A 21,160-nucleotide genomic window follows, 5' to 3' on the forward strand; every position below is an offset into this window, starting at 1 on the left:
TTGCACGTTGGCTGGCCATAAATCCATTTATATTTACTCCTCCCCCATAGAATAAAACTTATGCTACCTTCTTGGTGTTTGTTGAACTGCAAATCAGTTCCTTGTCATTGATTTCAAATAAAACAACCCTGATGTATCTTTAGCAGACAAGAGCCTTCTTTTGTTTCACAACCGATTTCTCCAACGGACGGAGGACAAAGACCCATAGTCCTAAAGTGCTTGTGTGCAGCCTCGTATGACCACAGTAAATTGTACATGTAATGAAATATTACTCTGTGTGTGTGTGTGTGTGCGCGCGCGCGCGCACGCACAATCGTAGTAGTCTTTTAAATGTATATTTAAAAAATAACAACCTAGTTTTCATGGTATGGAGCTGGTTGCATAACCTTAGAATGTGGGCTACTTGGGGGGAGGGGGCTGTGCCATTTTGAAATTATCAGTTTAAGACTCTTGTTTAATAATTATGACAGCAGCTGTTTTCTGAAGGATTCCAGTCTGTTCATATGGTTGGGTCTGTATGGTTAGTGGAGTCTAGATGCTACAGGCCTTTCTCATCATTCACACATGGGTGGCTGTGCTGCTGGCCCCCACCCCACCTACTTCAGTTTACTGAATATCTGTGAGGCCAGACTGCCTTCCACTCCATTGCTTCGCCCTCAGCACATGCTCACACACACAGACACACAATGTCAAGGTTTCACAGGGGTTACAAGTCCCCCTGCTCATCCTCCAGTCACTGGAACTGGGAAGTGAAATCTGGTGGTGGTGAGTACATTGCGGGTTGAACCCAGCAGAGCCAGTGACCCTCCATGCCTAATGTGCAGGCACAATGTTAGGGATGCTTTTTTACATGAGTCATTTGTTTGGCAGGTCTGTGACATCGGGAGTCTCATCGTCATTTTTATTTCTTACAGTTTTATGTGCTGAAAGAGTTGGCCAGATGACTAAGACATATAATGACATAGATGCTGTCACTCGGCTTCTTGAGGAGGTAAGTGCTCCAGGGGAAGGCAAAAGAGTTGTTTATAATCGACTGGTTTTCATTGATACTGATTAAAGCATGCCTTATCACCTGTTTCAGTGAGGAATCTTGGAAATTGGTCTCTTTCAAGGTATAATGTAATGGCTTTACTTTATGAACTAGTAGCTACGTAGGCCTTTATAGCTATAATTTTGTGCAGATATTTTATGTTTTTAAAGGAATATATTAATGGCACCAAATGTGGTGAGTTTAAATACTTGGTAGAATATCCAGTTGTAAGTGCAAAAAATCCTGAAACATTGACTAATGATATATTTTCAGTGCATCCAAAAAATGTCAGAAAAATGTATCATCGTCTGTGTCTTCCTAATGTATTTTAAGTTTTGACTTAGGCTAGTGGAATATTATGCAGTGTCAGCATAGAAATAAGCAAAATAAGCATGGCAAGAAAAATTTAAGTAAGTTGCTTAAGATTAGATGAGCTGCCTATATTTTAGAGACTGGTTTTCTGAATTTCTTCTGAGTATTCTGTTGCAGTTGAGAATTAAGTATGACGAAGGTCTCTAGAAACAGATGGGTATAAGTGTATCTGCATGCCTGGAACAGGCCAGAACATGGTAGGTTCTTAGTATTTGTTGAATAAGTCTCCATCATTAATACACTGCCCCCTTCACTGAATCAGGCCTTAAATGAACAGGTGCTGCCTTCTAGCCCCTTGCTTCTGCTCTAGAAACTGGAATGATTTTGGGGTATGTGATTATTATGTGGAGGACACAGAAATCATTGTCATTGTTTTCAACCAGTGGGAGGTCAGGGTTGAAGCTCAGACAGAAACTGGGCCAGACTGGTTTCCCAGAGGTTTTTTTTTGGGGTGTGTGGCATTCTTTCACCGTTTTTATGTCTCTCTATTCCCGTGTTTCTACCTCTGCACATCCAGCATTCTCTTCCTAGTCCTGCAGTCCACTCCTGTTTGAAGTCACAAACTCATCAGCTCCCCAGAAGTGATGTCAGGGTTTTTGGCTATGTGACAGGGTGTCAAGGGCGGTATTTTGGGGCACCGGCCTCCAGCCTTCGGGTGTCACTCCAGTTGCGGCTGTCTCTGGTGTTAGCCACGTGGCAGGCTGCCTTGGTTGGCACCACCGACTTTTGAAAATGGTTGATTGCTGACCCCTTTCTACTGCAGCCGTTTCCCCCAGCAGTGCTCTCCAGATCTTACAGACTGCTTCTGGCGCCCGCTCATCAGCCCCTGTTCAGGTCATTGAGTCTTCTGAGAGGGGTCCTAAATCTGTACCTTCCAAGGCCACCACTCAAACTCTTGGGGCCTCAGCAGTGAGATTTTAGCTTCTCTCTGCTTTACTCTTCCTTGCAGCTGCCACCGACCATGCCCTCTGTGACCCTCTCACCCTTTCTCTAAGGCTCCTCGCTGTGTAGTCAAGGCCACCCATTGCTCATGGTCCTGAATCCTCCTCTAGCCCTTCACTGTCACTGGGGACATGGCTCCTGCTCTCCCACCCTTGGCCCTCTATGGCATTTAACTGCGTCGGTTCTTTCCTGCTTCTCAGTCTTGTGCTGCAGGGCCTGCCAGGGACCTTTGAAGCTAGCCCCAACCCCATCCCCAAGTAGTCTGTGCCCTTGCTGAGCCCCAGGCTTGGGAGTCACCCCACAGTCCTGTTTGTTTTGTTCATCCAGCTGGATGAACAATGTATTTTTTTATTTTTCTGTAGAGGTGGGGTCTCCTTATATCGCCCAAGCTGATCTTAAACTCCAGGCTGATCTTAAACTCTGAGGCTCAAATGGTCCTCCTGGTCTGGTGCAGTGCCTTATGCCTGTAAATCCCAGCACTTTGGGGGGTCAAGACAGGTGGATCACTTGAGCACAGGAGTTTGAGACCAGTCTTGCCAAAATGGCCAAACCCCGTGTCTACAAAAAATACAAAAATTAGCCAGGCGTGGTGTGTGCCTGTAACCCCAGCTACTCGGGAGGCTGAGGTGGGAGGATCGCTTGAGCTCGGGAGATGGAGATTCCAGTGCACCGAGATCATGCCACTGCACTTCTCCTGGGCACCAGAGTGAGACTCTGTCTCAAAAAACAAAACAAAACAAAACAAAATTAGAACCAAACTACAGCCACTGTTTATTTGAATCTCTCACATTTTTAAATTAAAAAATGCTCTCACCTTGGCCTCTCAAAGTGCTTGGATTACAGGCGTGAGCCACCAGAGCCAGCCTGTTTTATTTTTAAAGGGTCATCATGGCAACAGCATCTGTTTGTGTCTATGTGTTCCATATCTGATGCCATTCTGTTCCTGTCCTGATAAGATTCACGCCTGAGTTACTGCCTTTCCTTGGAACTAGGAGGGTGTCCTGGTTAAAGTCTAACTGTCCCAGTCATGTAGCTATTGCCCTGTGCCATGCTTTTCCTGGGCTTTGGCTCTGTTTCTTCTGTTCTCGTGCTGTGGTTTGTATACCTGCTGTAGGCAGGCAAGTGGGGTACTGGCGGATTTGCACAGGATCCCAAAGCCTGCTGTAGGCAGGCAAGTGGGGTACTGGCGGATTTGCACAGGATCCCAAAGCACAGCCTTCCACCAGCGTGGAGAGTTCACTTCTGGTTTTAAGGGGAACAAGATGCTGTGGCTCGCCTGGGCTTGCTGCTGTCTGGAATGCACCTTTGGGCAGAGCTTGCCTCCTCAGTTACAGAGAGGGTGATTCCACTGGCCCCTTAGTCATGCTTTTTGTCCTGAAATTGGTGAATGAGATGAGTCAGTTGCTAAGTGTACGCAGCAAGCTGTTCGGAATCTCTAGTAGGTGTGTCAGTCAGCGCTAGAGTTCATTGGTAAAAGGGGGCTGAGACTCAAGTTACAGTCTTTTTTAAGTCTATGCTTTGAAAGCATAGTGAGGAGAGGAAGGAGGCAGTTAGAATGAGCGCTACCTTGCCTCATTTCTTGGGGGAATAAAGGAACTAGTTCTTTTAATAGCTTATTTCCAAGGGCCTAAATTACTTGTTTGTGGTCTCTGTTTCTCATTGTAGTTTAATCCAGTGACCATCTTCTAGCTATTTTCTGGTTTTTATCCTTTTTTTTTTTTGGTAGACATGGGGTCTCACTGTGTTACCCAGGCGGGTCTCAAACTCCTGGCCTCCTCAAACTCCTGATTCTCCCACCTTGGGCTCCCAAAGTGTTGGGATTACAGACATAAGCTGCCATGCCCAACCTGTTTTCTTGTTTTTAGAAGTAAACATTAATCATTTTTGGCTAGAGAAATGGGAGGTTTTTTTCATTCTTGTAATTCTCAAAGAAAAACCCAACCAGCCTGTTGCCTCAGTAATATTAAAGAGAAAAAACTGGAGACTCTACAATAACATTTCTGTTTAAATTTCCATTTTATCTATAACTATTTTTAATATAACTTGTTATTTTTGATGTTTTGAGTACATAGTAGGTGTATGTATTTATGGGGTACATGAGATACTTTGGTAAAGGCATATGCTGCATCATAATCACATCAGGGTAAATGGGGTATCAGGCTGAGCAACATGGCTCACACCTGTAATCCAGACAGGTGGGAGAATTGCCTGAGGCCAGAAGTTTGAGACCAGCCTGGGTAACATAGTGAGACCCTGTTTCTACAAAAAGTTAGACGCTGTAACTGAGGAGGAGGCAAACTTTGCCCAAATGTGCATTCCGAAAATGAGATAGGCATGGCGGTGCATGCCTGTGGTCCCAGCTACTCAGAAAGTGAAGTGGGAGGGTTGCTTGAGTCCAGGAGTTGGTGGCTATGGTGAGCTGTACTTGCACCAGCGCACTCCAGCCTAGGCAATAGAGTGAGACCTGTCTCAAAGAAAAAAAAAAAAAGGTGGAGCGGGGAGAAAGAAAGGGGTATCATCACCTCAAGCAAGCATTTATCATTCCTTTGTGTTACAAAGATTCCAATTATACTTTTAGTTATTTTTAAATGTGCCATAAATTATTGTTAACTGTAACCACCCTATTGTGCTGTCAGATACTAGATCTTATTCTAACTCTATTTTTATACCCATTTGCTACGACTTCTTGCTGCTTCTGGCAGAGAGTGTTCTTTAAAATTACCCTAAAGATTACATTTCTGGTGTAGACCAGGGAAGTGTTTGTCCTTAGTGGGGCACGAAGAGGCGAGGCAGCCCTTAGGTGCAGGGTTTGAGGTGTAACGAGTAGGACAAAGGACTTCATTGTTGAGCTCACCGCTCTACTTGTTTTTCTTCCCCTTCCTGTCTCCCAATTCATTCCTGTTGGTTTCTGGCTGTTTGTGTGCTGGAAGTCTTCTGCATTCTTCAGGCGCCCTGGCAGTCCCTTGCCTTGCCTGAGCCATCTTCATTATTATGCTGTGTGCTTGATTTGTTTGCATTGAAATGCGTACAAAATGTGGCTAAAGGCTGGGCGCAGTGGCTCACGCCTGTAATCCCAGCACTTGTGGGAAGCTGAGGTGGGCAGATTGCTTGAGGTCAGGAGTCCGATACCAGCCTGGCCAACATGGTGAAGTGCCATTTCTACCAAAAATATAAAAATTAGCTGGGCAAGGTAGCGTGTGCCTGTAGTCTTAGCTACTTGGGAGGCTGAGGCAGGACAATCACTAGAACCTAGGTAGCAGAGGTTGCAGTGAGCTGAGATCATGCCACTGCACTCCAGCCTGGGTGACAAAGCGAGACTCCATCAAAAACAAACAAAAAATGTGACTAAGGCATGCAAAATATCAGTGCTTGTTGGAACTTGACAGCCTGGATGCATGAAGGCAATGCAGATCAGGCAAGCACTGATGAAGCACCTGCTGAGTGTTCAGTCTGAGAACTAGTTCTAGTAGAGACATTTGATAGACTTGAGTTAGATTTTTGGAGACTATACTTCCAAAGAGAAGTGAACATTGGTATTGCAGTTTTAACTAAATCCAGCTGAAACCACCTGGACTAGGTGCTAATTTTGAGTCAGCCCCTGGAGACTTTAATTCTGTGCAGTCTCCCTCACACAGTTCTTTGAATCCTTTCCTCTAGGTACCTAATAAGCACAACTGTTGAGTCTCAGAAATGACAAAGGCCCATGAAATAAGGGACCCTTTTTTTTTTTTTTTTTTTCAATTTTGTATTTTGAGATGGGGTCTCCTGTGTTGCCCAGGCTGGTCTTGAACTCCTGTGCTCAGGAAATCCTCCTGTCTTGGCCTTCCAAAGTGCTGGGATTATAGGCATGAGCCACTGCACTCAGCCAAGGGAACTTCTTGGTAGACACTGGGCCAGTGTGCAGAGATGAGCATCTCGGTTAGTTGGGCAGATTCACCGAGTCCCCTTTGCCCCATAACAGGACTGTCTCCACATGGACTGTGTTTCTAGAAAGGCAAGGTCATGATGGGGAGGCACAAATTGTGAGAATGAGTTGGGGAATTTGCAACTCTTTTTTTTTTTTTTTTTTTTTTTTTTTTGAGACAGAGTCTTGCTCTGTCACCTAGACCAGAGTGCAGTGGGGTGATGTTGGCTCATTGCGAGCCCTGCCTCCTGGGTTCAAGTGATTCTCCTGCCTCAGCCTCCCGAGTGCCTGGGATTACTGGCTCCCACCACCACGCCCAGCTAATTTTTGTGTTTTAGTAGAGACAGGGTTTTGCCATGTTGGCCAGGCTGGTCTCAAACTCCTGACCTCAAGTGATCCCAAAGTGCTGGAATTACAGGTGAGAGCCACTGTGCCTGGCCTATCTATAGCTCATTTTTGATACTTTGATACCTGGCTGGCTTCTGGGACTGTGGTGACAGCATTGCCAGTTTGGGGATTGTGGAAGGCCTGGAGGAGAGAGACCATCATCCTGCAAGAGGGAGTCAAAGTGCTGTTGAATCCAGTCTTCTCAAACTGTACTTGACCTCAAGTGCTGCGCTCATACCGCAGTGAAGTTCCTGTGGTTAGCAAAGGGAGATGTCTGCGGTTGCATGGAATCATTGGGTGGATATCTAAGGCGTTAGAAATAAAAGCTGATTATTCTCTTTATTCTAAAACTCAGTGAATCATAGAGTTAGAAGAGTTTTTCTAGAATATCTCAGCTAGCCTGCCCCTTTACCTCCATTTAACAGTTGAGGGAACCCATGTTCAAATAGAGAACCCATACTCTCCCAGTTTACAGCAGGATAGTTCACCTGGAGCAGTTCAATTTGTGACCAGTACCTGCTGTAAGAAACATAGATAGCTTAGGTTGTGACCCAGTACTCATATAGGTAAATATGTGACAAGCAACAGTTTAAACATGAAATAATACTCTTATTACATATAATGCACTTTGGTGTTTTCAATTCTGTGCCATTGTATTTAAGTTAAAACAAAATGTCGGTTGCTGTTACTAAAATGGTTCTCAACCCACCAATGGGTTTGAAACCTGTGGCCTGAAAAATGAATCTGTTGTCCCGGCACAGTGGCTTACACCTGTAATCCCAGCATTTTGGGAGGCCGAGGAGGGCGAATCACCCGAGGTCAGGAGTTTGAGACCAGTCTGGCCAACATGGTGAAACTCCGTCTCTACTAAAAATACAAAAATTAGCTGGGTGTGGTGGTGCGTGCTTGTAATCCCAGATACTCAAGGGGCTGAGGCAGGAGAATTGGTTGAACCTGAGAGGCAGAGGTTACAGTGAGCTGAGATTGTGCTACTGCATTCCAGCCTGGGTGACAGAGTAAGACTCTGTCTCAAAAAAGAAAAAAAAAATCAATCTCTAGTGTACTTGATCCCTGTGAAGCAAAAGCCGTTTGCCTGGGACCTTGTGGGTAGTTAATAGCAGGTGTTGGATCAGAACCTAGGACTCCTCCCCAGTGTTTTTCCTACCCCAGATGACATGTTTCCATTCTTTCTTTCAAACCACATGAACAGAGTAATTAGCATATACTTCTAAAATGATTTAATTTTTCTGACTTCTCCCCTTGCCAGCACCCAAGTTGAATCTGACTGTGGTAGCAAATCACTAAGTCTGCATTTGCTGATGGCATCTGTCCACTATCAGGGGACGTCTTTCTCCCCGCAGAGGCTACCCTGCCTTTATATGCCACTCCGAATTTTCCTCTGTGTACTGGCTCTGCCTAATTGATGCCATCAGCTGAGCTAACAGAAAATTCTGTGCCCTTAAGAGTGTTTTTGTCTCTGAATATGGCAATTTTATGCATAACATCTCCATTTTGAAAGTTGTTTCTTTCTTAAATGAAGCCTAAGTAGCCTTTTCTAAGTAAAAAAACAAAAAAGCATGTAATTGTTTTTGAGAGTAACTTTAAACATTTTTGTTTCACATAAGGCAAAAATAAGGAATTCAATGCATTCCTGCCTAATGTATGCTGAAGAGGCTGCCTCCCTGTGTCAGCTCTTGGCTTCATTGTAAGGGCGTTTTATAATTTCTATATTTATTCATTCATTCACTTAACAAATAGCTACTGTTTCCCTGTGCCCTGCCCTGGCCATACAATAGCCCAGCCTGCAGGTGGAGAGACAGGTTATCAAGTGATTCCACAAATAACAAAAGCAGTTGCAAACAACTGTTTTTAGAAGCATTTTTTTCTTCCCCATAGGAACAAAGATTTGTTTTCATTACATTTTCAGACTTCCCTTTCCTTGCGTGATGTCGATGTAGCTCTCACATACTATATGGGCAGAGGTTACGCCTGTTTTAACGGGCATCAAATGCCAACACAGATGGTGAATTATTAATTCCTTTGTTATTTCTAGATGCTCATGTTTTCCTCATTTGACACTGAGCACCTGTTGACTCCTTCAGGAAACACAGGTCTTTTGAATCCCTATTCTCCCTCTTTCCTTTCATAGAAAGAGCGGGATTTAGAATTGGCCGCTCGCATCGGCCAGTCGTTGTTGAAGAAAAACAAGACCCTAACCGAGAGGAACGAGCTGCTGGAGGAGCAGGTGGAACACATCAGGGAGGAGGTAAGACACTGGAGGCCGAGGCTTCCAGAGGGCCCCGCCACAGGCCTGGGAGCCGTGGGCATGGCTGAGGGAGATGATAGAATGGGGTTCTAGTTGGAAGGGCCCTCCTGAGGGCACAACCGCGGCCTGAGCCCAGAATTGTCTGTTCTGAAACGGTCACCTGGGGACTGAAAGCCACCTTCCTGCAGCTCCTGCTGCTGCTTGTGTCCCTTTCTTTCCTCAGGCCCTGTGGATGGGATGGCTCAGGGCGGGCACGGTCCTTACTCAGTCGTTCGTCTGTGTGTCATGTTGGGCCAGCCACAGTCCTTGTCCTCAGAGAGTCTAGACTGTAACCATGCAGGCTGATTAAGATGCTCCACGCTTGGCAGGAGGGCACCCAGGCTAACACGACAACGAGCAGGGGTTCCTGAGTCTGGCTGGGCTTGGGCCGCTGGAGAAGGAGCCCTGTTAGGAGGCCAGCTCGTGTACACAGAGGAAAGTGGTGACTCACATTCATCGTTACAGTATAATTTTGTGTGTGTAAAACAAAACAAAACTAACCTATTGTTTTCATGATAGAAACCCTCTTATTTCCATGATATCGATCTTGGCTAATGGACATCAGTGGTGAGAGGAAGGACATGGAGCTTTTCGGTTTATCTTAGGGTACCTAGGTTTAGAAGGAATGATACTGATTTTCTGGAAGGGACGTGGTGTGGACAGAGGAGAGCGGCTGTGGAGTCAGGTGGGGTTGCTAGGGCAAGGATAAGAAGCTTAGAGCCAGGCCCTACTTAGTAGCTTCTTTTCTATCACCCTGTTCTTCTAACAATAAATTTTAACTGTGACAACACTCCTTGTTTCTTTTCCACTTTTCTTTTTCCTTTTTCTTTTCATTTTTTTTTTGAGATGGAGTTTTGTCCTTGTCACTCAGACTGGAGTGCAGTGTTGCGATCCCAGCTCACTGCAACCTCCACCCCCCGGTTCCTTGTTAGAACTATTCCCAGTACATTGTTGTCTGGGTTTAACAGTAGTTTTCATATGATGAAGCATAGTTGCCACTATATAAGAAAAGTTTTAATCGTGGGCTTTCTTTAAGATGTAAGAAGAGAGAATGCTATTGTATTTTAGGAGAAATAAAGTGATTCCTGCATTCCCTGCCCCCAGCATCATGACCTGGATTCCCTCTCATGTGACTGGTGGGAAAGCATGCTGGGTTAGCCTGGCCCCCTACCAGCCACTTGTGAGCAGTGGGATATGCCACCCAGTAACTCACAAATGGTCACCTGTCAGCGTCTTCACTATACTGTTCTTGCTTGGGACAAGCCTCACCTTACGCAAAGAGGATCCAACTCTCTGGGAGTGGAAATGCCTTTTTTCCCCCTCAGAAGAACTTTGAATTTGAAAGCTATAACATGTTTCCCTTTGGCATATTATTAAATTATCAGTCTAGGTGTCGAAGTTAAAACTTCTATGCACATAAAATTGTCTTCTCCATGGAAGACATAATAATTCACTCTGTTATATAGAAAAGTTGCAATAAACCATAGACCCTAAGTCAAATTATAAACAAAGAGTTAAAACATAACTGCAGTTCTTCTTATAGCACTGGTTCCCTGTTCATCAGTACTGCAGAGTGAAAGGGCAAGTGAAAAATTGTACAGTACAACTTTATTTAAAAACCTTAAGTACAAATCAGGGTGATTTGCAAAGCCATCTCAGCAGGAGTCAATATAGCCTGATGGTTGCCTCTTTTCTTCCTGTGTCTGAAATTCCTATCCAGTGAGCATTGAGCATGGAACGAGGTCCGGCTGGGCTTGCCAGGAGCCTTATGAGGGTGCATCCCAGAATGGGGCTGTGTGGTCATCCAAGTGTGAGAGCAAGGGTCGGTGAGCTGCCTGTATTGGCCCGTGCAGAGCTGGCATCTCCAGGATCCTATTTGGAGTTGGGATTTGGTTCTGGCAGAAGTGAATGAATGGCCTTTTCTTTCATTTAGTAACATGATCAGTTTTTCTGGCTATTTGACCAGCTGGTCATCTGGCTACTTCCAAAGCCCCTGAACAGTCGCATCCCCACAAGCATCATTCTTTTTTTTTTGAGACCAAGTCTCGCTCTGTCGCCCAGGCTGGAGTGCAGTGGCGTGATCTCGGCTCACTGCAAGCTCTGCCTCCTGGGTTCACGCCATTCTCCTGCCTCAGTCTCCTGAATAGCTGGGACTACAGACGCCTGCCACCATACCCAGCTAATTTTTTGTATTTTTAGTAGAGACGGGGTTTCACCATGTTAGCCAGGATGGTCTCGATCTCCTGACCTTGCGATCTGCCCGCCTTGGCCTCCCAAAGTGCTGGGATTACATACATGAGCCACCGCGCCAGGCGCATCATTCTTTTTTTGAGATGGAGTTTCTCTCTGTTGCCCAGGCTGGAGTGCAGTGGCATGATCTCAGCTCACTACAACCTCCGCCTCCCAGGTTCAAGCGATTTTCCTGCCTCAGCCTCCCGAGTAGCTGGGATTACAGGCATACGCCACCACACCCAGCTAATTTTGTATTTTCAGTAGAAACAGGGTTTCACCATGTTGGTCAGACTGGTCTTGAATTCCTGACCTCAGATGATCTGCCCGCCTCGGCCTCCCAAAGTGCTGGGATTACAGGCGCCAGCCACCGTGCCTGGCCCCCAAGCATCATTCTAGTCCCCTCTCTGCTATTCCCTGTACCAAAGTAAAAATGATGAATTTAGACAGCTTTCTATCAAAAAGTAATTGTATTTCTTTTAAATAGATCAAATGAAAGCCTATTTTTTTGAATAGCACAAAATCAGTTTAAATGCTTTCATTTTCAATGGTGAATTTTAAGAAAAATATTGTCACTAAGTGGTAAGTATTAGAATATGAGTCGGGACGATAATCACCTTTTGGGAAGCAAATGATGGGCCCCTGCTCTGCTTGTGCAGGTGTCTCAGCTCCGGCATGAGCTGTCCATGAAGGATGAGCTGCTTCAGTTCTACACCAGCGCTGCGGAGGAGAGCGAGCCCGAGTCCGTTTGCTCAACCCCGTAAGTCACCAAAGGGCTGTATTTCTGGAGGCCAGAGCACAGGCTGACCGCTGTTGATGTCCTTGGAGTCACCTAGACAGGGTCATCTTCAGCAGCAATGGAGGTCAGCTGCTCTTAGCCTTCTCTGGACCAAGCATCTCCAAGTGCCTCAAACAGATTGATTTTACTATTTTAGCGGGACATGGATGGACAGGTTTTTAGTTTTCCTTTTCCTGGGTCTTACTGCTTATTTGTCAATTTAGATTGATTTGCCCTTGCACATGAGTGGATAATGGGTTAGGCTCTGCTGTTGGAGGCAATTCAGGGTTCTGGAGCCAGAGGTGCTGTGGCAGGTCCTTGGGACAGAAGGCGTGGTGTCTTCTCTGAGAGTCAGCAGATCCTCATGTTGGGAGCGTGAACTCTAGAGCCCAGTGGGCTGCTTGCAGATCTTGGCTCTGGGACTTACTAGCTGCGCGCTGTTGGCTAGGTTACTTAACCTTTGTACTTGTTTTGTCATTTGTAAAATGGAGATAACAGTAGAACTTAGGTCACAGAGTTATAAGCATTAATTGAGTTAAAACATACAGAGTACTTAGAGTTGTTGGCACCTACCAATGCATTATGAGTATTAAATGACCTCCCAGACATCCTGAAATTGTGTAGGCTTTAAACAGAGTTGGTCCCCTGAATTCTGAGGTGATGTGGCAAGTTGTGGATAAAGGGTTGAGATGTGGGTTCTGAATTGGTGGTGAGCCTGTGCACTGGGAGCTCTGTCTTCCTGGGGCTGGGAGAAGGGTCTGGTGGGTCATTGTCCTTCCTGCAAGCCCTTCTTTGTGTCTCTAACATGGTTTGCCAGGTGGTGGGAGGAAACGCGTCTCCCTAGGTTGTGAGCGTACTTTCTCCCCCAGGTTGAAGAGGAATGAGTCGTCCTCCTCAGTCCAGAATTACTTTCATTTGGATTCTCTTCAAAAGAAGCTGAAAGACCTTGAAGAGGAGAATGTTGTACTTCGATCCGAGGTGATTTGCCCTCCCTGCTCCTGCCCCTGCTGGAAGGGAGGTGCCCCCATTCACCTTATCCGGCGAGGACAACCGTGGTTAAGTGCCCTCCTCAAAGGTGGCAGTCCGTGAAGAGCTGTACCAGGCGCTCGGCAGACGTGCCTCCTCTGTGCTCTGGGCACTGCCTTCCAGCCCAATACATGCCTCCCTGGCTGGGGCAGGCGAACCTGGTGAATGACATGGTGTGTGGACCGGGAAGAGTCGGAGATCCCCTCCTTCACAGTCATTCCTGCAGTGAGGTCTCCCCTGGTGTTCTCCAGGTCTGACCACAGCACCTGTGGAGAAACCCAGCCTTGTTTTCATGCTGCCACAGATCAGATGCTCAAGGAAGTAGTCCATGGGTGCTCAGAGAGAGCCATTTTCTTTTTTTTTTTTTTGAGATGGAACCTTGCTGTGTCACCCAGGCTGGAGTACAGTGGCGCGATCTCAGCTCACTGCAACCTTCGCCTCCCGGGTTCAAGCTATTCTCCTGTCTGAGCCTCCTGAGTAGCTGGGACTACAGGTGCCCGCCACCATGCCCAGATAATTTTTGTATTTTTAGTAAGAGATGGGGTTTCATTATATTGGTCAGGCTGGTCTTGAACTCCTGACCTCAGATAATCCACCTGCCTCGGCCTCTCAAAGTGCTGGGGTTACAGGCATGAGCCACTGCGCCTGGCAGAGCCATGTTTCTTAAACAATTAGCTCAAAAAGGTTGAGCTGAGGCAACTTGGGGACTCATGCTTTTGAGTTTTTTTTTTAATTGGCAAGGCATTGTGCCTAGCATTTTGCCCACGTTATTTATTTATTTCTTTTTGGAGTTCGCAACAGGGCTGAAAGCTGGTTACTTTGATTCTCATTGGAACAGGGGGCCCCAGGCTGCTAGGTGTTTTGATAACCCAAGGTCATTCGAGTGAGTAAATGACAAAGCTAGGATTTGCAAGTCTGTGACTCTAAGCCCCTTGTTTTTCACCTTCATGCACTGCCCCTCTCTAGAAACACCGATGCGTGCAAATTTAGTACTGTTTGTCTTAATTAGTGGTGAGTTTCTGTCCTCTAGCCAAGGTATGGTGTGGTACAGTATGGCCCTGTTTATCAGGCCTCTCAGGTTGGAGCTGTGTGCCCACCTAGGCTGGCCCTGGGTTCCTGAGAGCCCCTTAATAGTGCAGACCGTCAGTCAACTTGAACTTGCCCACACCTTAGTAAGATCTTCATGTCCCATCTGAACAAGATGCTCTTCCGCACATCTTGTTCTCTTAGACCTCACCTCTTCCAGCCCCTTGTTCACTGATGGGTCATGTAAACCCAGATTGACCAACGAGGCTGCCCAGGTTTCCTCTGCCAGCCAGTAGCTGAGCAAGGCAACAGGCCTGTGCTGCCCATTCTGAGTCCAGTGCTGCCTCTTCCAGTGCCTGCCTCAGGTAAATGCTCCAGCCCCGGGCACCCAGCAACTCATCCAAAGCCAGCCAAGGGAATCTGATCCCAGCTACAGATTCCTGCTACCCCAAATGCGTTTTCTGAAGTGTAATGTTTTTATGGGGCCAGGACTGAGGGCTCAGAGACATTTCTGTCTAACTGGGGCTCTTGCTTGCTTGCTTGCTTGCTTGCTTGCTTGCTTTCTCTCCCTCTTTCTCTCTACCTCTCTCTCTCTCTCTCTCTCTCCCCCCCGACCTCCTTCCCCTCTCCTCCCCTGCTCCTTCCTTCCCTTCCTTCCTTCCCTCCCTCCCTTCCCTCCCTCCCTCCCTCCCTCCCTCCCTCCCTCCCTCCCTCCCTCCCTCCCTCCCTCCCTCCCTCCCTTCCTTCCTTCCTTCCTTCCTTCCTTCCTTCCTTCCTTCCTTCCTTCCTTCCTTCCTTCCTTCCTTCCTTCTTCCATGGGGGTCTTGCTCTGTCACCCACGCTGGAGTGCAGTGGTGTGATCTTGGCTCAAGCAGCCCTCCCACCTTGGCCTCCCAAAGTGCTGGGATTATAGGTGTGAGCCACTGTGCCTGGTCTCAGGGCTTTTTCTTAGGGCCTTCAGATCTCTATCATCCCACCCTTTTCAGCCAGGGCAAGTTGTCCAGAGTCCTGGGATGGCTCTTGTGCCTCTGCATTTTAATGCTTTTGTGTTAGACCTTGTTCTTACTAAGCTTGAACACAACAAGTTTAACTCCAACTTGGGACCTCATGGTTCAGTGCCTGGCACATAGTAGGTGTTAGGCATTCCTGTGTGGTTATCCTTAGGATGCTTGCTGTGGGCAGGGTAGGGTCCTAGGTAGTGTGCAGGTCACAAAGCATCCATATTTATGAGCCAGGACAGCCACAGATAACAGATACAATGATAGGGTGGTGGTGTTCACAGTGTTTTTAACAGACCAAGCTGTAGAGCGCCTGTGCCCATAGCTTTGTGTGGCGCCCTCTAGTGTTGTTCATTTTTCAGGTTTTCAGCTTTGAGAGTGCACATCCATTAAGCTGGGAATTCAGATGGACTTTCTGTATTTGAGGGTATGATGGGTGACAGGTGGGGGAATGCTGAGGGCAGCTTCCCAGACCCCGGTTAGCCCTTGCTGTATGCCTCAGCCCTTGCCTGCACCACCAGGCCAGGTGAGAATGTGGGGCCTCTGACCTGGGTCTTGCCCACAGGCCAGCCAGCTGAAGACAGAGACCATCACCTATGAGGAGAAGGAGCAGCAGCTGGTCAACGACTGCGTGAAGGAGCTGAGTATGTCCCCGCACCGCTGTCTTCTTACTTCCTTGCATCTGCTGTCATGACTAGACAGATTTGTGTCAGCCTTGCTAAAGTGCAGTCTCCTGCCAGCCTATGGCTCAGCAGCATTTTTCTTAAAACTAGAGGCCTCCCCAACCTCGCGTGGCACCCCCTCTCTATTATTTAGTGCTAAGTTGTCAGCTATGTATTATCTCAGTTTATCACTGAGGTGGAGATTTAAATTTAATTTTGGCTTTATACTGAAATATTGGATTTTTTTTAATGCCTAAGTTAGGCCCAGCTACAGAAACCTGTGTTGAAAATGTGGAAGAACAGGTTACTACCAGTAATTTGATTTGTGAAAGTTGAAGCCAGGGTTCTCACCTTTGCAAATAAATATTTCTCTCCTCTTCTTCATTTTAAGTTTACAAGTTAAGACAAAAGGTCAAAACACTAAGTATTTTGCATTTTAGCAAAATACTAAGTAACGAAACACACCTCATGTTCAAATCTAGTCAAATGAGTTGTGGCTCTGAATATGGGTTGAAAACTCCAAGGGAATTGCGCTGTGCAGTCGGTAGTTCCTTTCTAGAACTGGGTGCAGCAGCGGGTTCCTGTTTAGTCACAGGGGGTGCTCATGTGTGGAATGTGAGGATCTGGCCAGATGCACTCATGTTTTGTTTGTCACTTTCTCTCTGACACCCGGAGCCTCCCTGATTTGTTCTGGGGAGACAGCCTCGGTTGGTGGGCTTGGGGCCCTACACTGAGCTCAAGAGTGCTATCTAATGGGGTGAGGTTCTTTTTCATAACTGATTGAGCCTTGAAGAAGCTGCTTTGCTTTTCCATGTGGGAAAATGGTCACTATGAGTTCCTTCCTGCACCCTCCCCACTCCATGCTATCTTTTAATAAGGATGGTTTTTCTTGTGCAAACCACAAAGAAACCATTCTCTCTGGGTCTGCATGTGTAGTTGTCTGACTTCCTCTTGTGATTGTTGTTTGTCAAAGGGGATGCCAATGTCCAGATTGCTAGTATCTCAGAGGAATTGGCCAAGAAGACGGAAGATGCTGCCCGCCAGCAAGAGGAGATCACACACCTGCTATCGCAAATCGTTGATTTGCAGAAAAAGGCGAAAGCTGTAAGGCTTCTCTGTTTATCTGGCTGATATGGCAGTGGCCGTGCTGAGATGGGGAAGGGACATTTACTCCGGAAGACAGTGCCCTTTAGTTTCAAATCTTAGTAGTTTGTGTTACCCCTTTGCAGAAAAAGCTTCGTGGACTCAGTGGTATAAAACTGATTACCGTGAATTGGTGATGAGTCTTATTTGTGACCTGTTGTCTCCTAAAATTATATTGAATTCATTAAAAAGATGTTGTAAATATGGACTTTTGCAGTTTAACTTATGGATCATCTAGTCTGGTATTTGTTTTTACACAGTGCACCAGCTATGTGCTGCAGTAGAGCAGTATCCTCTTCAGATTTAAGAAGAGGCAGCAAAATGGACTTTGCTAGTAGTGTGGGGTAAAATGCTTCCAGAGAGCTTTGGAAGTGGGGGGTGGGGTGGTGGGCTATAGAGAATGAATGGGGATATAGGAAAGACTTTACCTTCAAAATTATATAAAAAACAGAACTTGAGTATAAAATGAGCATATCCTTGTAGAAAGTGATGATGAGTTCATAATGGATTAGGTTAATAAGAGGGAAAAAATTGGACTTATCTAAGTATCTTAGAAAGTGATCTATCTTTGCCATGCTTTAGTGTGCAGTTGAAAATGAAGAACTCGTCCAGCATCTGGGGGCTGCTAAGGATGCCCAGCGGCAGCTCACGGCCGAGGTGAGCACCTCTAGCACCTCTCCCTCATTCCTTCAGTGCCTCTGATTGCAGCGAGGGTGGATTCACCTTCCCGGACAGCTTTAGTCACGTCCGTTGCAACTAACATTTTTATTTTGAATTTCATTTCATTTTTATTCTTGGGATAGTAAACTCAGTTGCACCTTGATTCTGTGCCCACTGACACTGTTATTGGTTATGGGCACCTGTGGAGCAGGGCTGTATACCAGCTGAGCCTGGCACACGCAGGTGCCCGAAAATTGTTCAAAGAAATGAAACAATACAACACAGAGCACTCTGGGAGAGGAATCTCACAGGTGTGGCTTGAAACATGAGTGTGACGATTTTCTTTTTCTTTCTCTCTTTTCCTTTTTTTGAGATGGGGTCTCATTCTGTCACCCAGGCTGGAGTACAGTGGCATCAGTGTGGCTCACCGCAGCCTCAGCTTCTCCAGGCTCAGATGATCCTCCTGAGTATCTGGGACTACAGATGTGGCTACCACGCCCACCTAAGTTTTGTGTTTTTTTTCTTGGAAAGATGAGGTTTTGCCATGTTGCCCAGGCTAATGTCAACTTCTGTGCCCAAGCAAACCGCCTGCCTTGCTGTCCCAAAGTGCTGAGATTACAGGTGTAAGCCATCATTCGTAGCCTGATTTTTCTTTTGCGTGAAGTTGGTTTTGTTTCATTTGCCCATTGTTGGTATTTTAGAAGATTTCTGAGTCTGTAAGCTTGCCTCAAGTCAAAGAAGAAGCAAGCCTTTGAAAATTCTGTTATTTGGCCACAGACCCACAGGGCAGCTGGTTCCACATGTGCTGGGAACTCCGTTAGATTGCTGTGTCTTTCTGGCCCTCTGATGGGCAGATGTGTGTACACCTGGGTACTCAGGAGATCCTGACCCTCTGTGTCTTTCCTGCCTGCAGCTGCGTGAGCTGGAGGACAAGTATGCAGAGTGCATGGAGATGCTACATGAGGCGCAGGAGGAGCTGAAGAACCTCCGGAACAAAACCATGCCCAATACCACGTCTCGGCGCTACCACTCGCTGGGCCTGTTTCCCATGGTGAGCTGTGCTTTCTTCCCAGCCAGAGGACACCAGGGGTCCTGGTGATAGGAGGGAGCACAGTGTCTGACATTCTGGCCACTGGAGTTAGGTGTTTACAGTTCGGTTCTCATTTTACAGTTCAGAAATCAAGGACACTTGAGTCTGACTGGTGGTTTCTTAACTACGTAGGACAAATTGGTTCTTTATTTTCTGTTCCTCTAAATCTGTTGTCTTTTCTACTCCTGCCATTAAAAGATAAATTTAGTAGGAACTTTCTTTGGTGGGAACCTCAGGTATTTGGAAGATCTGACTCATACAGGTTGAGGATCTCTAATCCAAAATGCTTCACAATCCAAAACTTCCTGAGCATTGACATGGTGCTCAAAGGAAATGGCCATTGGAGCATTTTGGATTTCAGATTTTTCAGATGGGTGTGTTCAGCTGGCATGTATTCTGGAACTGTCCCGAAATCTGAAGCACTACTGGTCCCAGGTATTTTGGATAAGGGATATTCAACCTGTTCCTGATTTTTTTTTTTTTTTTTTTCTGACCTTACTGGACTGTGCGGCTATTTTGGCCTCACAAAATTCTGGAAGTACATTTCAGAATTTTTAAAATGCCATTACAGTTCTGCTGATTCTTTGTACGCTTATTAATCATTCTCTTGGTGACTTTCAGTATCTGTGATCTGAAAAAAAGAATTCTCTCTGTACTTAGGCTGGTAATTTTCTTGCTCTCTCTCACTCACTCTCCTTTGTTTTCTCTCAAAAATGGAGCTAAGGTCTCACTCTGTTATCCAGCCTGGTCTTGAACTCCTGGCCTCAAGTAATCCTCTCACCTCAGTCTCCCAAAATGCTAGGGGTACAGGAGTGAGCCACCGTGCCCAGCCACGTTATTCATATTATTTTACTGCAGTCGAATTTTTTAGCCCTGGCCTTATTTGCTTCATGTGCTTTGTGGGAACATGATTGAGAAGGGGATTTTCCAGGAGGTTAATCTCCTTGTGGAAGTTGGGCAACCCAGGGCTGAACCCCTTGGCTGATCATTACGCTGTGAGGAAGCGTTATCGGGGATTGAGCTTCCTCATGTTATCTTCTGTCAGACTGAAGCCCCTGAAAGGTGGGGACCCTGTCTTCTTTGTAACGTTTCCCCCTTCCCCTTTTAATACTCTGTACCTAGCACGGCGCTTGGTATGTTGTAGAATTGTAGACATTTAATAGGCATTATGTTTAGATGGATAGATTGACAGATAGACAATGGCCTAAAGAGCAAACTCAAGAACTCCTGTATATTCTGGCTCTATTTCCATGGTTTGATGAAATGCTAAATGCTCTCTGAGGAGAGAAGAGCTTTTGAGAGAAACTCCCCCAAGTGAGATAGGAGTGGATGGCTGCATACATGCTTGTGAAATTCTGTCCCTTCTGAAATTGCCCTTTTCCTTGGAGCTCTTTCCCTTCAGCCCCCATTGCTGACCCCCAGCAGATACTGTCCCCATCCCCCACTCCATATTGTCTGGCCCACTTTCCCTAAATCATGATTTCTTTTCTTCTTTGCTCTCATGCATCAAAGTCAAAGTCAGGCTAGAACAGCCAGCACTCCCTCTCCCCCGCAAGAAGCTTCACTGAAATCTGAGGGAAACAAAAAGACATATAACATAGTCAGCTTTCTAAGACACAGATGGGTGATCCAGTGATTCCAGGAATCTCAGTAAAAGCAGCAAAGAATATTCAGTCCCCCAGGTTCCTTGATCTAGTGCTAACCACACTTGGCTCGCACGCTGGCCTGTGTAGCTTTGCAGTCTCCTTGCCTGAGTTCCCTCCTTCCTGGCTTCTCATCTTGGTGCAGTAAGCTCCTGGTGCCATCTTGTTTCCTGGGCACCCAGGATCCACTCCACTGCCTTCCCCACTCTCAAGGACAGACCTGTCTTTAAAAACTAAACTATTGCGTGAGAAAAGTCGAATCGAAATTTGCATTTCAGTTTCTTCTGGAGGGATTCTCAGCTTTCATATTTGCTGAGGTAAAGTTTTTGTTTGCCTTTTTCTGTAGCTCTTGGCACAGCCCAGTTTTTGAAGATGGCTAATTTTAAAGTGTATTATGCATTAAAGGTATTTAAAGCAGTCTAAAGATTGCACCATGCAGAACACCCAGATCTGCCTCTTTTGCTCCTAGCCATTCTAATCGCTGAATAAAACAGTGAGTAGCAGTTTTTGCATAACTATGTTCCCAGTTCTCTTGCCTTATGGCAGGAGTTCATCTGGGATCCACAGACCAAATTTGGGGGGCTTGTGAAATTAGTTCCTAATTGTACTCAGTATTTCCTTCCTTTATGAAGGTCACCACATCACAGTAATACTAACACTGCTTGTGACTTTGTCATCATTAGAAATCACAGGTATTTTATGGCACATGTCTTTTTTTTTTTGAGATGGAGTCTTGCTCTGTCATCCAGGCTGGAATGCAGTGGCACGATCTCGGCTCACTGCAACCTCCCTCTCCTGAGTTCAAGCGATTCTCCTGCCTCAGCCTCCCGAGTAGCTGGGACTACAGGCATGTGCCACCACGCCCGGCTAATTTTTTTTTTTTTTTTGTATTTTTAGTAGAGATGGGGTTTCACCGTGTTGGCCAGGCTGGTCTTGAACTCCTGACCTCAGGTGATCCACCCATC

At 46.2% G+C, this 21,160-nt stretch overlaps 1 protein-coding gene across 33 annotated transcripts in view; it reads left to right on the forward strand.

The window, feature by feature from the left end:
* The window catches only part of TRAK1 (trafficking kinesin protein 1), a 137,997-nt gene that overhangs the window by 87,880 nt on the left and 28,957 nt on the right, over positions 1-21,160 (forward strand). For all 33 annotated transcript variants that reach the window (XR_013413818.1, XR_013413815.1, XR_013413816.1 and 30 more), the window contains 8 exons: positions 915-991; positions 8,785-8,901; positions 11,829-11,929; positions 12,817-12,925; positions 15,563-15,641; positions 16,633-16,763; positions 17,385-17,459; positions 18,376-18,513. Coding sequence is in view for 22 of the 33 variants with exons in the window: in XM_077992237.1 (XP_077848363.1) it covers positions 915-991; positions 8,785-8,901; positions 11,829-11,929; positions 12,817-12,925; positions 15,563-15,641; positions 16,633-16,763; positions 17,385-17,459; positions 18,376-18,513 (827 nt within the window). In the remaining 11 variants the exon portion in view is untranslated. The remainder of the gene's footprint in view (positions 1-914; positions 992-8,784; positions 8,902-11,828; positions 11,930-12,816; positions 12,926-15,562; positions 15,642-16,632; positions 16,764-17,384; positions 17,460-18,375; positions 18,514-21,160) is intronic.

Source organism: Macaca mulatta, chromosome 2 (assembly GCF_049350105.2).
Source record: "Macaca mulatta isolate MMU2019108-1 chromosome 2, T2T-MMU8v2.0, whole genome shotgun sequence".
Classification (NCBI taxonomy): Eukaryota; Metazoa; Chordata; class Mammalia; order Primates; family Cercopithecidae; genus Macaca; species Macaca mulatta.